This window comes from Hakea prostrata, chromosome 8, assembly GCF_041222555.1.
Source record: "Hakea prostrata isolate BN-2017 chromosome 8, UWA_Hpros_2, whole genome shotgun sequence".
Lineage (NCBI taxonomy): Eukaryota > Viridiplantae > Streptophyta > Magnoliopsida > Proteales > Proteaceae > Hakea > Hakea prostrata.
This window is the reverse complement of record NC_142607.1, coordinates 2,760,814-2,779,912: the sequence shown is the minus strand read 5'-3', so window position 1 is coordinate 2,779,912 and position 19,099 is coordinate 2,760,814. Positions and strand designations below refer to the sequence as shown.

At 35.5% G+C, this 19,099-nt stretch overlaps 2 protein-coding genes across 2 annotated transcripts; both read right to left on the bottom strand.

The window, feature by feature from the left end:
• Positions 1-3,172: 3,172 nt before the first annotated feature.
• Positions 3,173-5,390, bottom strand: LOC149006255 (bidirectional sugar transporter N3-like). The gene is made up of 6 exons (XM_089166085.1): positions 5,195-5,390; positions 4,669-4,705; positions 4,350-4,560; positions 4,087-4,251; positions 3,880-3,999; positions 3,173-3,767 (listed from the first exon to the last, which is right to left on the bottom strand). Exons 1-6 carry the CDS (start codon positions 5,247-5,249, stop codon positions 3,459-3,461), a joined length of 897 nt encoding a protein of 298 aa, XP_089022211.1. The 5' UTR covers positions 5,250-5,390; the 3' UTR covers positions 3,173-3,458.
• An 8,302-nt stretch (positions 5,391-13,692) lies between these two features.
• LOC149006254 (bidirectional sugar transporter N3-like) lies at positions 13,693-16,824 on the bottom strand. Its single transcript, XM_089165376.1, has 6 exons — positions 16,773-16,824; positions 14,871-14,907; positions 14,569-14,779; positions 14,299-14,463; positions 14,064-14,183; positions 13,693-13,959 (listed from the first exon to the last, which is right to left on the bottom strand). Exons 1-6 carry the CDS (start codon positions 16,822-16,824, stop codon positions 13,693-13,695), a joined length of 852 nt encoding a protein of 283 aa, XP_089021502.1.
• Between the last annotated feature and the right edge of the window lie 2,275 nt (positions 16,825-19,099).

The following is a 19,099-nucleotide window of genomic DNA, read 5'->3' as shown; positions in this document are numbered from 1 at the left end:
GACCCAAAAAAAGATTAATTAAAAGGGTTTAACATATAGTTATCCCCCGGCTAGTGGAATTTGATTTTTAGAGTAAATTATATAATAATTCTGCCATTTGACAACTCAAATCGACTGAAAATTTTGGACTAAAAAACCCTACCATTCCCTATATATGCACATATGAAGTTTCAATCTAAATGAAATTGTGTCAATGTTCTTCATTATCAAGCAAAAGAGACTTGATTGAATGGAAGAAGATACTAAAGTGATATTCTGACTTTATAATTTATTAATCTTTTTTATTTTTTTGGTAATCATAATTTATTTTATCTTTTGTTGATTGAAGATACCAACATATATGGGTTTTTAATTGGTTGGCTTTATGATTCCATTTTTTTTTTTGGGTTGTTACTTGGACTGTAAAAAATCATTCTTGTAACATGGGTTTGCACCACCAAGATACGTTTTTGTTCATAAATTCCTTCTTATGTATTGTTTTCAAAATGATTCTGTAAAATTCGATTTCTTCAAATTTATCATTCAAACTCTATGGCTGGCTAAAACTTGAAAGTAAAGTCTCGAGATTCTTTTGTTTTCCTTTTGGATTTATTTAGATCTTCCAAACACATCGTGGGAAGAAATAAATAATAAAAAAAAAGTTAAACTTATCATTAGAGAATGGATTGATTTTTAACTTATTTCTAATAATTTCATAAAAAGAAAAACGTGCTAGAACTTTGGGTTGAAAGAAGCATTTATAAGAATAGAGAGCAAATAAAACTATTAAATGTGTGAAGTTTAGGATATGCAAGTGGAGGCTAAAAGAAAAACTTAAGAACAGAATCACGAGAAACATGCGAAAGCAAACGAAATAAAATTAAATAATCAGAAATAAAATTAATTTCTTTAACTCCACTCATGTAGTGATATTACCCAGGAGATAGAGTGTGAAGTTTGACAAAGAAATTAACTCTATGGTTGCAATGCAAGTCCATTAGCTTTGGTTATACGATTTTTTTTGTTTCTTAATTAAGGGTTTTGGCAAAAGTTAAGAAACCTATATGCACATACAATATTGGTATAAAATGCAACCATCTGAGGGCCTCCTTAAACTTGGGAACTAAAGGCAGGAAAAGAGATTTCATCGAATGGATTATAGAATACGATTTATGGGTTCAATCCTCTTTCAGGAATGGGATTTTGAGTTCAGCAGGGGTTGGGTTGCATGATAATATCATGCAATACTTGTTTGATAATATATAGAAGGTTATTCACCCAAAAAAAAAAAATATAGAAGGTTTAGTTGGAATGGGATTTTGAACAGCTTTTCTTATTTTTTATGCTAACAGGGATTTTGAGTCCATCAAGTGTTGAATGATAATATCATGCAATACTTGTATAGCCCTAGCTAGGAACCAAACGAAGGGTTAGCTTCTTTTTCCTTTAAACTATATTTTCTCTAGTTACCAGAAAAACTAGAGAATCAAATCAAATTACACATAGTTAAATCTGTATCTTTACTCAGCAACTGCTTCCCTTTCCAAATCCAGAATCACCATTGAACCCATCTTCCCACCGTTCCCAAGAGTATGTTTGTTTGTCTAAGCAGTTAAGATAATGGTTGAAAGACCAAAACACACGCAGGTCTCACTTGATGTTGATGTTCTTCAAAGAATTTTATTTAAAAGTTTTAATAACCAGCTTGTCCATTCTGAAATCCTACCAATTTTTATCCCCTTTTCGTTGGGTCCCCCACTGGTTTCTGTCTGAAACATTTTCTTAAATAACCCAGCAAATAAGCATCAATGATACTTCATTTTATCCTTTCTGTTTTTATTTATTTTTAACTTAATTTTTCCTTTCTTGTTCTGACCAATTCATGCACAAAGCCATGAGATATCTCACAATGCCATAAGTGTAAGAGAACATGCATGGATAAGAATTCATCCAAATGTTGGCTCAAATTGCATTCTTCCTCAATCCATGCATAAAACATTTTACTGGTACTGAGCCCAAACAACACAGTCTGGGCTTCAACTTCAACCCACACACTATAATCAACTTACTGTTCTGAGTACCCCATTTGTCTCTTCACCTGCTTGTCCCATTTCTTCTCACCCCATATGCATTTGCCCAGAAAGAATGAAGATATGTATTTGTTTATTTCAATGTTTTCTCCCATCGCCATCATCATTGTAATATTAATTTTCTAGACTGTCCATTCTCAAATCCTACCAATCATGTATCTCAACAGACTGGTAAGATTTCACAACGTAAATTTGCTTTCCTCTTTTTTTTTTCTAGGTCCCCCCATGATTTCTTTTTGAAACAGTCTCTCTTTTTTTTTTTTAAATTTTTTGGTACAACATTGTCTTTTTTTAACACTCGTCGTATTAAGCATCAGCTATATTTGATGTTTTCCTTTTTTTTTCTTTCTATTTTCTAAAAATAAAGATCTCGTTTCATTGGAAGAACCAAAGATGGATTTATTTAATAAACGTAAGAAGTACAAGCACGAGAGTTTTAAGATATCAAAAAGATCATGCCATGCAGTAAGTAAGCACTGGACCGACGTGTCAAACACTATTTAAAATGTACCCAAGAAATTGCGTATTCAATAAGATTGCTATTTGCAATGGTTATCGACATCGTCTCAATTATCCTTTTGCCCAATATTGATCAAAATAATGAACCATTACTTAAAATAATGTGAGAATGTATAGAAAGTCTAAAATCCAACGTCAAAGGATCTTTTCCCCTTTTAGGTAACCAGCTAAGGAAGGAACTTAAAAGGATGTTGATCCTGAAATTGAAAAATTAATTTTGAGAGGTAAGAAAAGTTGGCGGATGAAACTAAATTAGGTAATCCAATAAGTTGTATTTTTTTTGGGTAAGAATAAGTTGCAGTTCAATGCTTATAGAGCTAAGCAGTGAACACACAACTGTGATACTAGGTTATTTTTTCATGCAGAAGTAGGAGGACTTCAGGGATATTGATATGATAACTGATATATTGCACCATGAAAGGTACCAAGATGGAGGTTTGCCCACCAAAAAAAAATTAGATAAAGAAGTTGGATTTTTTGGCAGGTTAAAACTTAAAATTAGTGTTTCTCGTATTGATTCGATATGATTCAAAAAATTATATATTAATTTATTTCTGATATGGTATGAAAAGATGCGTTTCGAGTAAAATAAAGTTCTAACATTCCACTTCTCTAAATTCAGAGTAACACTACAGATACATAAATATGAAAGAGAGAGACATTCTAGGGTTAAGACACACTTAGGGTCAGGACACACTTGAACTGAAAGCTAATACAACTATAGGGTTTAACTAGATGATCATAACTATTAGATGATAATATGGGTTTATTAGCATTCGACCAATAGGGTTTTGTGATTTGATATTTGAAAATTTGGAATTTGATGAGGATTGATTAGAGCTCGACTAACTGATGGCTTGATCATCAGGCTTAGCACACAATGAACTTGACTTCATTTGAAGTTCCCATGCGTTCCTCACTAGGGATGGTTAGGATGGTAGAGCTTCTCTCTTCTTCATGCCTCTCTTGCTCTTCTGCCACATTCCTCACTGTTTCTTGTGCATGATCTGGGTTCACCTCCAAACGTGTTATGGGGTTTATCTTAACTGCTACATCATTCACCGCTAGTTCTTGCAGTTTCTGCTGCTCTGTTACTTTAGCCTTCTTATTGTAGCCCTTGTAGATCACATACAGCACCATCTGTAGTACTCCAAAGATGAAACCCAATATGTTTGGGAGCTATATATATACAAAATTCATTTCAAACCATTATTAGTCTATTACACACAAAAAAAAAAAAAAAAAAAAAAGAAGAAGCTAGCTTTCAAAGACCAAGTTCATGACTGCTTACAGCTATGTAAAGGTCCTTCAGAAGAAAGCCATAGCAAAACCACATGACTGCACTCAAGGTGAGGAAGAAGGATAGAGTAAATGGCATGTACTCAACACTCTTCGTGCGTATGACCAATCTCTGTATTTCATTATTTTATTAATAAACATTAGCACACAAATATTGAATCAATTAGATGATACTTAAGATTAATGTAACTAAACTCACCATAATGCTTAAGGGTGCAGCAAAGACGATTACAGAGAAGGCATCACAAACCCATCCAACAGCTCTAATCCTCATGGGCAATCCCTTGGCTAAGAATTGACTGAGAAGAACGATCATGCAGAAGAGACCCAAATTCAGCAACAGAAGAAGCTTCGCTGTGAAAATCTGCAATTGCAAAATTTGTTTCACCATTAGGAGACTTTGTTCTCAAGGTTCTGTAATAAGAATAATACTGAAGAATTAATGTCTTCTAATATTTATACCCTTGCTTTTCTTGGCGCGTAAATGAGGTAGACTGTAAGGTAGAATGTCTCTATGACACATCCAACAGAGTTAATGGTGATAAGATAGTATTCACCAGTCTTCAAGAATGCATAATATATCCAAAGCATGGCACTGAACAATGCAGTCACGTATGGCACTGACTGAAACCCTTCAGTGGATTTCTTCTTAAAAACCCTAAGAAAGGTTGGCCTGCATCGAAGAAGTAAACCGTTGAGCTGGTTCTGTATATTTGACTTCTCTATTAACCGTTTTCAAGGAAGAAGAAGAAGAAGAAAACCCACAAAAGAGGGAACTTACGCTGGAGCGAGATACACCATGAACGAGATGATATTACCTATATATATAAAGGCAGACAACAGAAAAAGAGAACCTGTTAATTGAATTGAATTGAATTTCTTTCTAAATGGAGAAGCTTATTAAATAATTATATTTCTAGCGTACTGGAAGGCCAATAAGAATAGCTAAGCCTTGATCTAAGCTACTAGAAATAAAAGCTTGATTTGGGAAGTAGTTAGCTAGCAGAGAAAGTATAAATTAGATTTACTCTGAAGAGAAAGAGACACTTGGAGAAGCATTTTTAAATTGCATAACTTAATCTTAATTTTATCTTTTAGAAACACAAGTTCATAATGCAAAAGAAAACCATTGATTTACCTGCCGGAGAGGAAACCATTCAAGTAGGAGTTTTCATGTATTTCTTAAAAAACAAAACGCAATCTCTGCTAGATTCAATTGAAAATAAAACTAGATAAAATCAAAGGCAAGACGGGAAGGAGAGAAAGAAGAAATGGAGAAGTAGTTTGTTGAACTCAATTCTCTCTACCTAAGAGACCAAAGGTGAAAACCAATGGATTTGGGTGGATGGAGAACATGCCCATCTTTGTATCCTCAAGTGGTTGAAGTCCTCTTTCTCTCCCTCTATTAAACACCACCTCTCTCTCTCTCTCTCTCTCTCTCAAGAAGGGAGGAGACAAGCACAAGAAGAGTTGCAGCAGGCGAAAGCTAGGTTTTTGCTTCTGCAAGTCTCTAAGTAGGTGATGAGGAGATGTTATTGGATGGATGACCATTATATAGGGAAAGGGTTAGGGGGCAGGGAGGTAAAGAGTTTAGTGAGAAGGCAGCGTACGGTACTCATTCAGGTGGCATGACAAGTGGAGGATCAGTAGGTGGCGTAGGAGATACAAATTCAGTCATTAATTCATTAATTCATTCATTCATTAATTCGTGCTTTCCAAACTGCTTTAGTGAGTGATGATGACATAATTTTATCTTACACACTTTTTTCTCTAGGCCACTTTAACGTGACCATCTAACATACCCTTTGTAGCCATTTCCTTCCCACAAAATTAAAACGTTATAGAAGCAATTCCCCAAAACCAAAAGAAGATACCCTGCTTCGATCTATCTCTCCTCTGCTAGTTTTTGTTTCATAGCACAAATGCAGGATTTCTTAGGGACGCTTTGTTTGCAATTGCACGGGTGGCTTCTTTTTTCTTTCAAAGCATTACTGACTGCAGCTTCACGAAGATAATGGACCTAATGGTTTCGTTATCTTCTTTTGGTATTAATAGGAAAGGTGTTTAGTAGCTAGAGAGCTTGAACTAAACCTATATATATATTTTTATGTATACGGTCCTATCCTATTGGAATAAAACTTTGAAACACACAGAGTAAAAAAGTCTTCCCTCCATTTGATAATTCCCTGAAGGCAGGCATTCCTATTTTTCGCCAAAATTAGGTGATTATAGTGCTTTTCTAGGCGTTGTGTACCCACCAAAGATTATGAGGATCATAATGGTTTTGATGGGATTGCTTTCTTCTTCTGCACAAAATGTTATATGAGTTTTTTTGGCTTTTAAACTTAACAAAATGTCCAAGGCCAATTGCTTTAGTCTTTTACTTTGTGGGTTCATCACTAACCTTAAATCTATCCTAGATCCTGGAATATTTCCTTACTGGTGTTTGATAAAATGAAATGAAGGTAGATTTTCCATTACAATCTAACTGACAGCCATTTCCTAGTGGTCTAGTGGATGGAGAAAAGAACGGTTCTTGATACTATTTCCCTCTTTTGTATTAGTATACAGTGATAAAGTCATTCCACCTTTGCTTGATATATAGAATTGATACACAAAAATGGTGCAATAATTCAAGCTGGGTTCATCTTTTGTTTGTGGAGATTTCTTCTTCCAGGAACTGCTAATGCATTGGTGAATCCCAACTCAGAGACCAATGTACACGACTTGTCATGGTCAATTCCTATTGTAGCGAAATTGCATCTTCGTAGGAAAGCCTAGCTACTAAAGTTTCCCCCCATGGATGAAAAGCAGCCGTGGCTTCTTACCTGTAATCAATGAGTGTGTTAGTTTTAATTTATAAAAGAATATATAAGATTGAAAGTATTCATTTAAAAGTTTAAGTTTATTATTTATTTTATTAATCAATTTAACTCCTTTAATATCATTTATTTCATCGGTTCCTAGAGTCCTTTTTACGAAGATGTGATTTTCTTAAGAATTTGAAGGAATTATCTCATACGCAATGGTGATTTTATTAACTTCAATTCAGTTCATCATGATAAATTACCATCACAGCTTATTCCACTTCCTTAATGGCTTCGATTCTTTGCCTATAAATAGAGGACCTTTTCAGGTCATTTGTAATGGTCATTTGTAGTCAGGGGCGGTCGACCGGCCCTGGTGAGCTTGACTTGCTGCCCCCTATACGGGTGCGCAAGTTGGGTCTGTCGATGTTTGGTTTGGTTTCTTGACTTAAACCTAACTTAGTCCTTATGTTTTCTAGGGTTCTTGTGAATTATTTACATTCTTAAATTTGTGGATTTCTTGGGAATTGGAGATCATTCTTGTCATTGACAGACGAGGAATACATTATCATGTATTGTGTAATTGACTTGATTCTATTTCTTATGATTTGCAAATGTTGTATATATGATCTTATGAATTGTTGTGAGACTTTGCACAAACATAAGGTAATATAATATTCTATACTTATGTTATCATTTAATTTATTCAATTGATGTTTGAGAATGTGATGAGTGATGGAGTTGGATGGTATGGTACTACCTTTACATATACATATATAAATTAACTCGGAGTTGTGGGTTCACCCATTACCCCTGGTGTCTATGCATTTACTTAGATTCATTAGGTACATGGTCAATAGGTGTCTAGATGCACTGGCTAGTAAACCCTAATAAATGCCACTACCCATTTGGCATGGGTATTGAAGTTGAGTGACCCGTGATTGGGTCCTATTGTCATTCAATGTCTGATTTTCGTGGAGAGGTTCAAGCCCACTATTGTCATGCAATTTGGAAGATTGCATATGTATAGTGTTGAGATCATGGTACTTTTAGTACGATATGTGATTTCCATGAGAAAGCCACGAGGGTGTCCGCCTATGCATATGTGGTGGAAAATTATAGGGTTGCAAGATGTTAGTCTAGCACAATGTGCGATTTTCGTAGGGGAACAACATCCCTAGGTGAGAAGGATGCGCAGACCAAAATGACACTAGGCATGAGGGAAGGTATTCATATCACATGTAGCATAAGATGTAGATGACTTTGCATTGAGTTAGATTTATCCTTGACACACGCCAGTACTCAGACCAAATGGTGTTGGTGAGATAGTGATGATCAAATCCCTAGCCACGGTGTGATGTGACCTAAATCCATTGCTGCGAATTCCCAATAAAGGTAACCATTCCTTAAGGAAGATTGACGAGACCCCCTAGAGGAGGCTGATGTTATAACTTATGAGTGTTTATCATAGAGACTACATTTGTTAGAGCTTAGGAACATATTTGTATAACTCATTTATTATCTCATTATAATTATATTGCATATCGATGTATTTGACGGATGCATGATGTATGATGATGTTGACCTCAATGAGTTCTGTGGAATTCACTCATATATATATTCTTTTTAAATTCTGTTATAGGTTATGAGGACACCCTTTACTTGGATAGTTCACTGACGGTGGAGTCCTATGAGGGATTGGCGGGCGAGGAAACTGAAGTACATGAAAAGACATGTCCTTACTCGGACTATGCTTGTGGAGTCCATCCATTTTGAGACTTTTGAAATTTCTTTTGAGAAATTAGTTGCCATAATTACAATTAGTTATATTCTCTATTTATTTGTTAGACAATGGCGCTACTTGTACTCTTAACTCTTCCCCGATAATAATTAATTAAGATTTTCGTTGTTAAACATTTCATTTTCTTTTAAAGTTTGATTATGATTTTGATTAATACTTTGGGATGACTGTAATATCATTTGATATTTTGACATATTTATTTCCCTTGCTCTTGGATTATGCTATATTGTGTTATATGGTTATGGATTGGCTATAAACCTAGATTTTGTAGAGTATCACCCCATAGGTATTCGGGTATGTCTGGAATTGGCTAGGTGGGGTGTGATGTTAGTACTATCATAATGGACCTATTACAGATTAGATGTGGAAGACAATACTCACCACAATGAACAAGAGGATGAGTTTATGACTCTTAATCAGCAAGGCTCAAGTTGAGGGTATGTTAATTGTGGTGTATACTATGGGCTGACCTAAGTGGATGTAGGGGGTAGGCTGCTTCCGATGAAAATTTTTATGGGCAAATATTATCAAAACATTCATGATTAATCCAAGATTAGGGATATGACCTATAATGTCCACTATATAAAAAGAGTGACTACACTGTCAAGTGGTACGTCAATCAGCTATACCAATGAGGAAAGGTTTAAGAAGTCTGATTTCACGCATACTCTGTAGCGTGGCTTATCATACCTAATATAGATTCAAGCCGAAAGACATTTGCAACGATGTGTCCTACCAACCTAATGTGCTCAAATTATTTTATGTTTTGGTATTTTACCGATATTTTGGACTTGTTAGTTTTAATTTATAAAATAATAAGATTCAAAAAATTCATTTAACCGTTTAAGTTTGTTATTTGTTTTATTTAATCAATTTAATTCCTTTCATTTCCCTTATGAATTTAAACGAATTATCTCATATATTCAATTGTGATTTTATTAACTTCATGAGTTCATGATATTAATTACCATCACTTATTTCACTTCCTTAACTGCTTCTATTCTTTGCTTATAAATGGAGGACTTGTTAGGTCATTCGTAATGGTGAATAAAGAGATAAGAATAGAGTCGCTTCTCATAAAGTCTTTTGAGAGTGTTCTCTTCATGTCGTTTACACAAAATGGTTATTCAAGTATTTTTGTTTTGTATTGAGTTTAGTTTGGGAACTAATTAATACTATTATAATTAGCACAAACCTATAGCACTCGAATAAGAGGTCCAATAAATGAATACACGATTATTGGTTGTTTTATCTTAGAAGCCAATTTGCATTTTCTTGGTTGCCCCATAGGGGGGCATCTACCTACGGTCGTAAGGATAGTGTCGAATACCTGGCCCACCATTCCCACCATTTTACTATCATTGTTTTTGTTATAGAGCCGAGCAAGAGGCACTACAAACAAGCACTAGAAGCTAGGGGATGAAAGATGCTTAATCTTTGCCTAGCTAGAAGCGTTGTAGTTGCAGAAAAAACTAAACTACACGCTAGCTAGAAGGTTGTAAGTTTTGCCCTCTGGGCTCTGGTCCCAAGCTCGATCTGAGCCCAAAAGCCCAGAAGCCCGGAAGCCCAGAAGCCCAGAAAGGGTTGGGCTCTGATAACCTAGTCCCATGGGGTGGCCATGGCAGGAAATTTAAGTCCACGAGTCTGCCTGGCTAGCTGGGCTGTACCTGGATTGGCGCCCTATATCATCGTCATCTGATAAGAAGTTCTTCATGACATCAATCGATCATATGGAAGCATTTCTCTCTCTGCACTCGTGCACTGCCATGTTGGGCTGGAAGGTGGTCTGGTTTCAGCAATAATGGGAGTTCATGGGCTGTTATAATATTGGGCCTGAATGAAATAAATATTAAGTCCAGGATGAGCCCTTCAAGGCATAAAATGGTAGAAGAATGCAGAGTTTTTTTTTTTTTTTTTTCTGATAACAAAGGCGCTTTATATATAGGGAAATTTGGGATGGGGACATTACATATGTTGCCAATAAGGATTGTACGTACCCACAATCTCTCCACTGAGAGATAAGGTTGATCTCAACCACTCTACTATCCTTCCATTGGCATGCAGAGCTTTTTTTGGTGTGTGGTAAGATTGGAGAGTTTATATCCATAGTAACTACACTATGAAGGGATCGTATGGCAATGTTTCGGTTATGTTCCCCAATTTTAAGTAAGGTTTTCCTATTTCCATATATTTTCATTGTTTCTTATTATTTTTGGGTGTTGAAATCATGTATCGTTACACAGGGGAAAAAATTATTTTAGCAACCAAAAAAAGAAAAAGAAAAAAAGAGTTAGGAAAATAAATTTGAGTTTTTTAGGGTTTCAAAATATGGGGTCATGTTTTGATATAAAAAGACAAGAATGCCCCTTTGCCTTTTCAATTGAAGCATTTTTTTTTTCTTTTTCTTTTTTGTGAAGAAAATTCTTAATTTTATCATCTATTTTGGTTACACAAAGTTCTTTTTGGTAAAAGTATCACAAAGGTCGGGTAAGTGGATAACACATGGAACTGGATTTGGGAGAAAAAATATCCATTGTGCAAATCTCTCTGCTTTGCATAGCAGTGCAGCACCACAGTTTGACACACATCATGTTCTTTATAAATAGTTAAGATTAGAAGGATGGCTTTTCAATGAAAAGACTAATTATTATTATTTTTAATCCTTTTTAAAGTCCCGGTTTTAGAAATGAGAAACCCACCATTTTTTCCCATCTTTTTTCTGCCTTTTCAACTCCATTTTCTTCCCTCTCACTCGCATTCTTCTATGGTTCTCTTCCTCATCTCTTGCTTTCTCAGGGATCTCAAGTGCAGGTTGACACTGCTTTCTCAGTGTTTGGTAACGTTGAACTCAAATACAATTTTATGGTTGTGGCACCATCTATATTTCCTATTAATTGTTGCCTCTAGTTTACATTTCATGGCTTTGTTGTTCCTTCTTTTTTACCCCTTGTCTAATAGGCCTCTGCTTTTCAACAATGTCAAGAAACACTAGAATTTGTCTATGTCATTCGGTGGGTTCTTATTGACGAGTAGCAGTTTTAGTGATGTTTGTCTTTGCCTCTGCATTTTATCTCTTTTTTTTCTCCTTCCTCCCCCTCTCCTGTCCAATATATCTCTGTTGTTCAATAATGTCAAGAAACACTAGAGTTTCGATTTTATTTTGTGGGTTCTCGTTGAAGAGTAGCAATATTAACGATGTATTTTTTCCTTTTTGGGGCCAAAATTAGTGATTTAATAACACTTCCACCCTTGAAAAACAATACAAACTGATCATTGGCTTCTTTTTGTAATTCGAGAATTGAATCTTCTAAGCTCCCAGATCACAACTCCATGCCAGCAAAGAAATCAAGAATTCTAAAGCCAAAATTGTAAAACCAGAAATCAAAGTAATCAATCCCTCTAAACCTAGAAACACAACATTTATTATAGAAGTAGAAATTCCATTTTCAAACATAAAAAATAGCATAAATAAGTCTACCCTTTTCCAGTATATATGCCTCCTTCGACTTGTACTTGTAGCTGCTCCTGCTACCATTTCTAGTTTAAGGAAAGGGAGATGGAGTGGGAGAACGATAGATGGAGGAAAGGAAGTCAGAGGGAAAACGATGGGAAACATGGTGGGTTTCTCATTTTCAGAAGAGGGTCATAGAAATTGGTGGATTTTGTCCCAAATGGGTCTCTTTCACTTAAAAACCAACCTTCTAATCTTAACAATTTATTAAGAATATGACATGTGTCAAATTGTGGTGCTGCATTGCTATGCAGTATGCACAGAGAATTAATGACTTTTTCCCCAGAATTTGCCCCTCTCTTTGGAGGAAATCTCCCTTGGTCTCTGAAGTATATGAGGAAGACTGGTATCTATTCAGACAGAAGGGAAGTCGTGGTCCTGAACATTTTAAGATATGGTAAATTTACTCTTTCTCTAGGAGGATATGTGGGGACGAAGGAGGATTAATTGAAAGAGAAAAACTCAGGAAAGAAGTCAGATTCAGGTACCTATAGAGATTTTGAGAGGCTAATAAAGCCAAGAGTAATAAAAGAAGAGAAAGAATAGTTAATTAGTTTACTTTGCGTATAACTACTATAACAAACAACTGAAATGAGGATTCCAACGAGAAAGCTTATCCAAGAGAGACATATACATCCTCTAGCACCAAATCGAGTCGACCGTCCCATTTGAAGGCTCCTTAGTCGGAGCTAGCTCCTCTTTGTTTCCACCTAATTTAGGGGTTTCATGTATTTTCGAATAGCTCTTGAGCAATATCAACCATTTCTACTTCCACAGGTTATGTATCCATCATATGTCTGTCATGGATTCCATCTGGTGTATTATGTATGTGGGTTTGATTCTGTGTGACTATGAAGAGTGGCAGATGGACGGCAATTGAACTTGTGAACTCGGCCTTAGCTTGCTTTGCGCAAATTATCCTGTGAGATATAAAGTGTTGATTATATTTTAAATTAGGGTTTTGAGAAATAAATGCGTGACTCTCTTGTCAGTAACTAATTTTTGATAATTGAAAATTAGTGGATTGTTGGTGACTGAGGATTTTCTTCCCCTTGATGATTTTTCAAAGTAAAAATTTTGTCTCTCTGCATTCATATTTATTTTTTTCTTTCACTGTGTGATCGTTCCTAGGATTTGTTCGTAAGATGCTCAGGCATGGAAGAACGGTTCTCATCTAAGCTGCATCTTTTTGTTCAATTGGAACATCTATAGTGATGTTTTCTCAGAGATGATTGTTGATCCAAGTTCAAAAGGTTCGAGCTCAACTCAACATCAAAATCATCTAAACAGAAAAGAATCAGTCTAAGATTAACATGATTTTTTTGTTAATTAGCCTTGATTTTAACCCTGATTAAGGTGATGGACTTTTATCCAAGATGAGTTACTTGAAAATTTCCATTTATTTTACATCTTTCTTGTTAGTGCTATGTCTTGAAGCATATTATTAGGGTTAATAACCATTCTTAGGCCCATCAAGGCATAAATTGCTAGCCATTAGAGTACTTATATTTCGATATTACTGATAAAGATACTTTTAACTCAGAGAATGACAAAACTACAAAAAACAAAAAGGATACTGCCAAAAAAACAAAAAAGACAAAACTACAAATAGGAAGAGCAGTACTGAAAAGAAAGCTGGAAGCCTGGATCCAGAGACACGTTGATCAAATAGATCAAATACGTTGATCAAACTTGACATGCAGTAAGTTGGGCTTCGGCATGTCCATTCACCTTCATTTTTTGGTCTTCCTCGCGATCATTTTCATTTCCATTACAAATTTTCAACGAATCTGGAATCTCCATTATGCCTTGGTTGAGATTAAGACCATGGATTATGTGCTGCTCCTTGGGCATCTTCTCTTCTGAATCACCTTTTCCTTCGTCATTGTTCTTGTAGATTACGTACATTACCATCTGGGTGACTCCAAATACGAAGCCCAACGTGTTTGGTAGCTAACATTTAGTGAAACACAATCACCACAGTCGTTTAGTCCATGAAAACTGGAATTAATGCTTCTACTAAAAGGTTTTTTAAGTATATTTTCTGATTTACTTACTGCAATGTACAAGTCCTTGAGTAGCAAACCATAAGTGAACCATATTGCTGCACTGAGAGTGAGGAAAAATGAAAGAGGGAACGGCATGAACTTCACACTTTTGGTTCGTATAACCGTCCTCTGCAAAAAAAAAAACAGAATGAACAGGGAGATTGAGACAAGTTTACGCATAAAGTTTATTTAAGTAAACTATCAAAAATGCAAGATATGCACAACAATATTAGATAACACTCGCCATGACACTCAAAGGCGCTGCAAAAACGCTGACAGAAACTGCAACACAGACCCATCCGACATCTCGGACTCGGGAAGTTTGTTCTTTCACCAGCAAGGAAGTGAGCAGCAGTATTAAACAGTACATTCCTAGGTTCAAGAACAGAACCAGCTTTGTCGTTTTAATCTGCCCCAAAAACAAAAGGAACAGAAAAGGAAGATCAAAGTTAAGAATAATCATCAATAGATAGATATGATCATGAGTACTCCAAATTATTATGTGGGTAGCTACCCTGGCTGACTTGGGTGCATAAGTCAGGAACATGGTAATGTAGATACTCTCGATGACACATCCGATAGCGTTGATGGTGATGAGAAGGTAGGCATCTGACTTGAGGAATGCATAGTACATCCATAGCGTTGAACTGAACAATGCTACTATGTATGGCACGCACTCAAACCCTTCTGTTGTTTTCTTCTTGTATATTCTATAAAACGTTGGCCTACATAACCATCAAACGTAACCATTAATCATGCATGAAACCAAAAGAGAGCGAGAGAGAGAGAGAGAACTTGTGAAAGAAATACACTTACAATGGGGCAAGGTACACCATGAAGGATACGATGTTCCCTAGGGTAATCAGCCATGCAAGGAAGAAGAAGTAGACAAGGTCGTATCAGTCTTCTTCTCAATACTATATAACTTTAAGACAGCTAAGACAGATAAAAGGCACATATATACAATTATGGGTGTAAGCTTGCCGTCATAGTCAAACATATATATCCTGACATGTGTTGAGCTTAATCCACTCTTTTTGATAAAAGTTAGGCTAACAATATAAAATTATTTAATATTTTATTGTTTTATGAATAGAATGAGACTTAGGGTCAACTCTTTAACATGATCTGGCCCAATCCAACCTTATACGGTCAAGATCAGGCCAGGGTAGAATAAGGGTGTCAATCGATTACGTTTTGGTAATTCAGTGCGGTATCAACTTTGAATATCGAAAACTATACCGTACGGTATGGTATGGTTTTGATATTTGCAAAAAATGCTGTTGGTATCAAATTGGTACGGAAAACTATTTAAACATGGTATTTAGTGTGATTCACTGTTGGTACAAACAAACCCATGCCACTTTTGCTATTAGATCATTAGGATACTAATGAAATTGTGATCAAACAATCGATAGAATCTGATATTAATGGAGACAAAGCAAATAAATCTAATTAATAAAGACAAAACAAGTAAATCTAAGAAGATGAGTGAAGGATAAAACAAAAAATTGAAATAGGGAATTAGGGATAGGGTAAAGGTAAAGTGTTTTAATTGTAAAATTATATTTATATCCTTTAATTTGGTATGGTACTAATTTGGTATGGTTTCGGTACATACTGTATCAAATTTTGAACGGTGCGGTTTTAGACGGCGCGGTTCGGTTGTTAAACTTTTTTGTTACGTAATTAACACCCTTAAGCTAGAATACTTAGGGTTTATGGTCAAAATTTAGGTTGCATTCCAGTATAGATATTAAATATTATGAAATAGGGAATATTCTACAATTAATAAGGAGATGAATGTTTATATATATATATATATATATATATATATATATATATATATATATATATATATATTAGGGAGATGAATGTAACTTTTCTTTAGTTTTGACAATATAGAAATACTTACTCATCCTATATTATCATATCATAACTATTTTTTCTACCAAAAAATATAATACTAGTTTATACAAGTATGGACTAAAGACTCATATATGACTACTGTTTTGGTGTGTAAATTAATATAAAATAATTATTATAACAACCTTCCTACCTAGTTCCCAATAAATCCCTTCACTTTTCCCATAAGTATGTTTAATTAAACTATGAATCACTTCCTTTGAAACAATTTTACGAGTAGCATTTATTATTGAAAGGATTTAGACTCCTAATGAACAGGGAGTTTAATTTTCTCTACAAAGCAAACTGAATCTGAGATGCCAAATATGGGGTTTCAAAATTGTATGATGTAGAAGATCGAGTGCACAACGTAGGTGTTATCATACATGTAAATAATATTGACAGAAGTTTCTCAATTCTTTCTTGTCGTAGTCAAATGAATATTATACAACAAAGTTCTAACAACAATATAATTTAGTACTCTTAGAACGAATAATTACTAAAATCATTATTTTTATCACAACTGCTATTGAAAACATATACTAAAAGAAAGCATTTTTTCTAGAGAGTTTATAATTCAAGCTTACTGGCCTAATGACTAATATATTATCTGTTAACAAAACTATAAATTGTTGGTAATAATTCATTTAACAAGTCTTACTAGAACACGAGCAAAGACGTTCATTTGTGATGTACAATTTTACTGATACACATATATATTATAATACTACACATAAGAGAAAAGATTATTTTGCATGGGATGGATATAGAAGAAGGGAGAGTGATCAACAAGTGTTGTATGTGGGTCTCTACCTAAGAGACCGAAAGCAAACACCCATGGATGATGAATGGCAAACATGCCCATCTCTCTCTTCTCTCTTTTCTCTCTTTCTGGGTTTTGGGGTTGGCTTCTCAGATGGATCTGTTTGCTTGTTCAAGGAAGATAGGAGGTGAAGGAAGGATTTCTGTGTTTAGTTTTCGTGAGGAGGCTTGAGGGAGAAGGGTGTGATGATGGAAGGTTTAAATAAGGAAGAGTGAGTGGCAGAGCCACTGTAAATTTCCATGGACCATGACGTAGGGTAGAGGGGATTCTTGCTACTTATTGGCCATCTGATAATTATCCAATTTACCAGAAATGATTCTTCCCCTTCCCCTTAAACATATTGAGAACCAATATTTTAAACTTTTCACTGCGGTTTTATGCCAAATATGTTTCGTTCATTCTGTACTCTTGAAAGTCAAAAAAAATGAAATGGGTAATTAACCATGTCCACAGAAGTATTCTTTAGATTCGATTAGACAACACGAAATGCTTTTAGGGTTTATCATATAAATATTGGATGGGACCAAACTCTCCACTACATGCATATATCCACGCTTAGCTGGTATTCATTTGTATAAGGAGACCATAGAGCATCCTTTATTGTCTCCATGTTTAATTTGTGTCCAGCAGAATCACCACAAATCTCATCTCCTACATTATCTTCACCACCCTCACACTCACCTCATATATTATCTCCAACAGTCCTATCTTTGTTAACCACATCCTCTGTCTCCTTCATCTTCTCTAGCCTTGCACTCACAGTAGATACAACCCACTACACTTAAAGACTTCATATCGTATTGGGTACGGAGACATGATTAATTCAAACAAGGTTTCATGTCCTATTGTTGATCACTCTATCAACAACTCTCATACCTCAAGTTGGTGCCATCTTATATCATCTATCGTCTATTACTGTAATTGGAATGTTGGCTTGAGTATAACAAACATGGGTGAGAACACAATGCCATGAAAAGTATTAAAATGAACACCAATGAAAATATACAGAAATTTAACGTGATTCACACACACCAATGCGGTGTGCCATGTCCAAGGGCAAAGAGGAAGAACTTTTCATTGTGGAAGAAGAACAAGAGGAGATCTCACAACCAATCGCCAAGAACAGTGTTTCAAGAATTTTCACCCAAAACCCTAAAATGAAAATTTCCAAAATCTCTCAATACGCTAGTAGGTGAACATAAGGTACAGACTCCAATCGGGTAAGTGAGTCAATCCATTAGGTCGGGCACCTCGGCCTCCATAAACCGAGATTAGTGATGGGCTCTGAGTTGGGTCATCCATCACAAATCTCCAAAAATGGATAATTTGGGACGTCTCCCAAAATATGTCGGTATAAGTCTATCTTTAAAGTAGGGTACAAGAATTTAGGTGACTGCATAACAAAAAGTTATGGGTTTCTCCACAAGTTTCATCCATAAATGTCGTATGGTGAACACTTTAAATCAGTCCAAAATATGAATATTTCCTTACTACCCCTTATTGGTCTTAATGAAGAGAGGGGGTTAGGTTAGTTGAATGATGGTTATAAATCTAAGGACACATGTGGAACTTGTTTATTCATTATGAAAAGAGGTAGAGAAAATGCCTAGGTCAATGTCCGAGTACTAGGTGCCATAGCACTAAGGTAATCCATGCCATACTCTAAGGAGAGACTCGAAAAACCTTCAACAAAAGAGTGTCCATATCCAAAATCGGAAGAGGTAAGTAGAAACTACCTAGGGGTATGGGACAACTCTTTGTAATGAATTCAAAAAAAATAGCCCCATAATTTTGGGAGAAGCAGTGCCTCCTCACAAAGGGCGTCCCAATGACCAAGCCCATGCAGTTCTTTACTATATATAGAGGTCTCCACAAAGTCATAAGACCATATATGGAGGCTAACACCTGTCCAATGTTAGGTGGTCTAGGTATGTGTGTAAATTGGTCTAGTTCCTTAGCAGTTCCGGTTCCATGACATCAATGCCAGGATTGGACCAATAAGCCTTCCAATTCCAAACCTACGATTTGGAATCGTTAACTAGTGGTTCCCGTTACTTAGCGGTTCAACTTATCTAAGAATAGACACTTTGAAAGCTTAATTTTCAAGTAACTTTCTTTTAACATTTCAATTCTTGCAAGTTGCTGTAAAACACCTTTTTGGATCTTAGTTTTCCCTCCTAGCTAAATGAAGTCCCATGATATTGCTCTTGATCATAATATTTTTTTTCTTCTGTGAAAATAATCTCATTCTAGGCCAACCTAGGGAGTAGGGGCCAAGGTATATATGTATTTAAAAAAGATGCAAATCTTTTAGAAT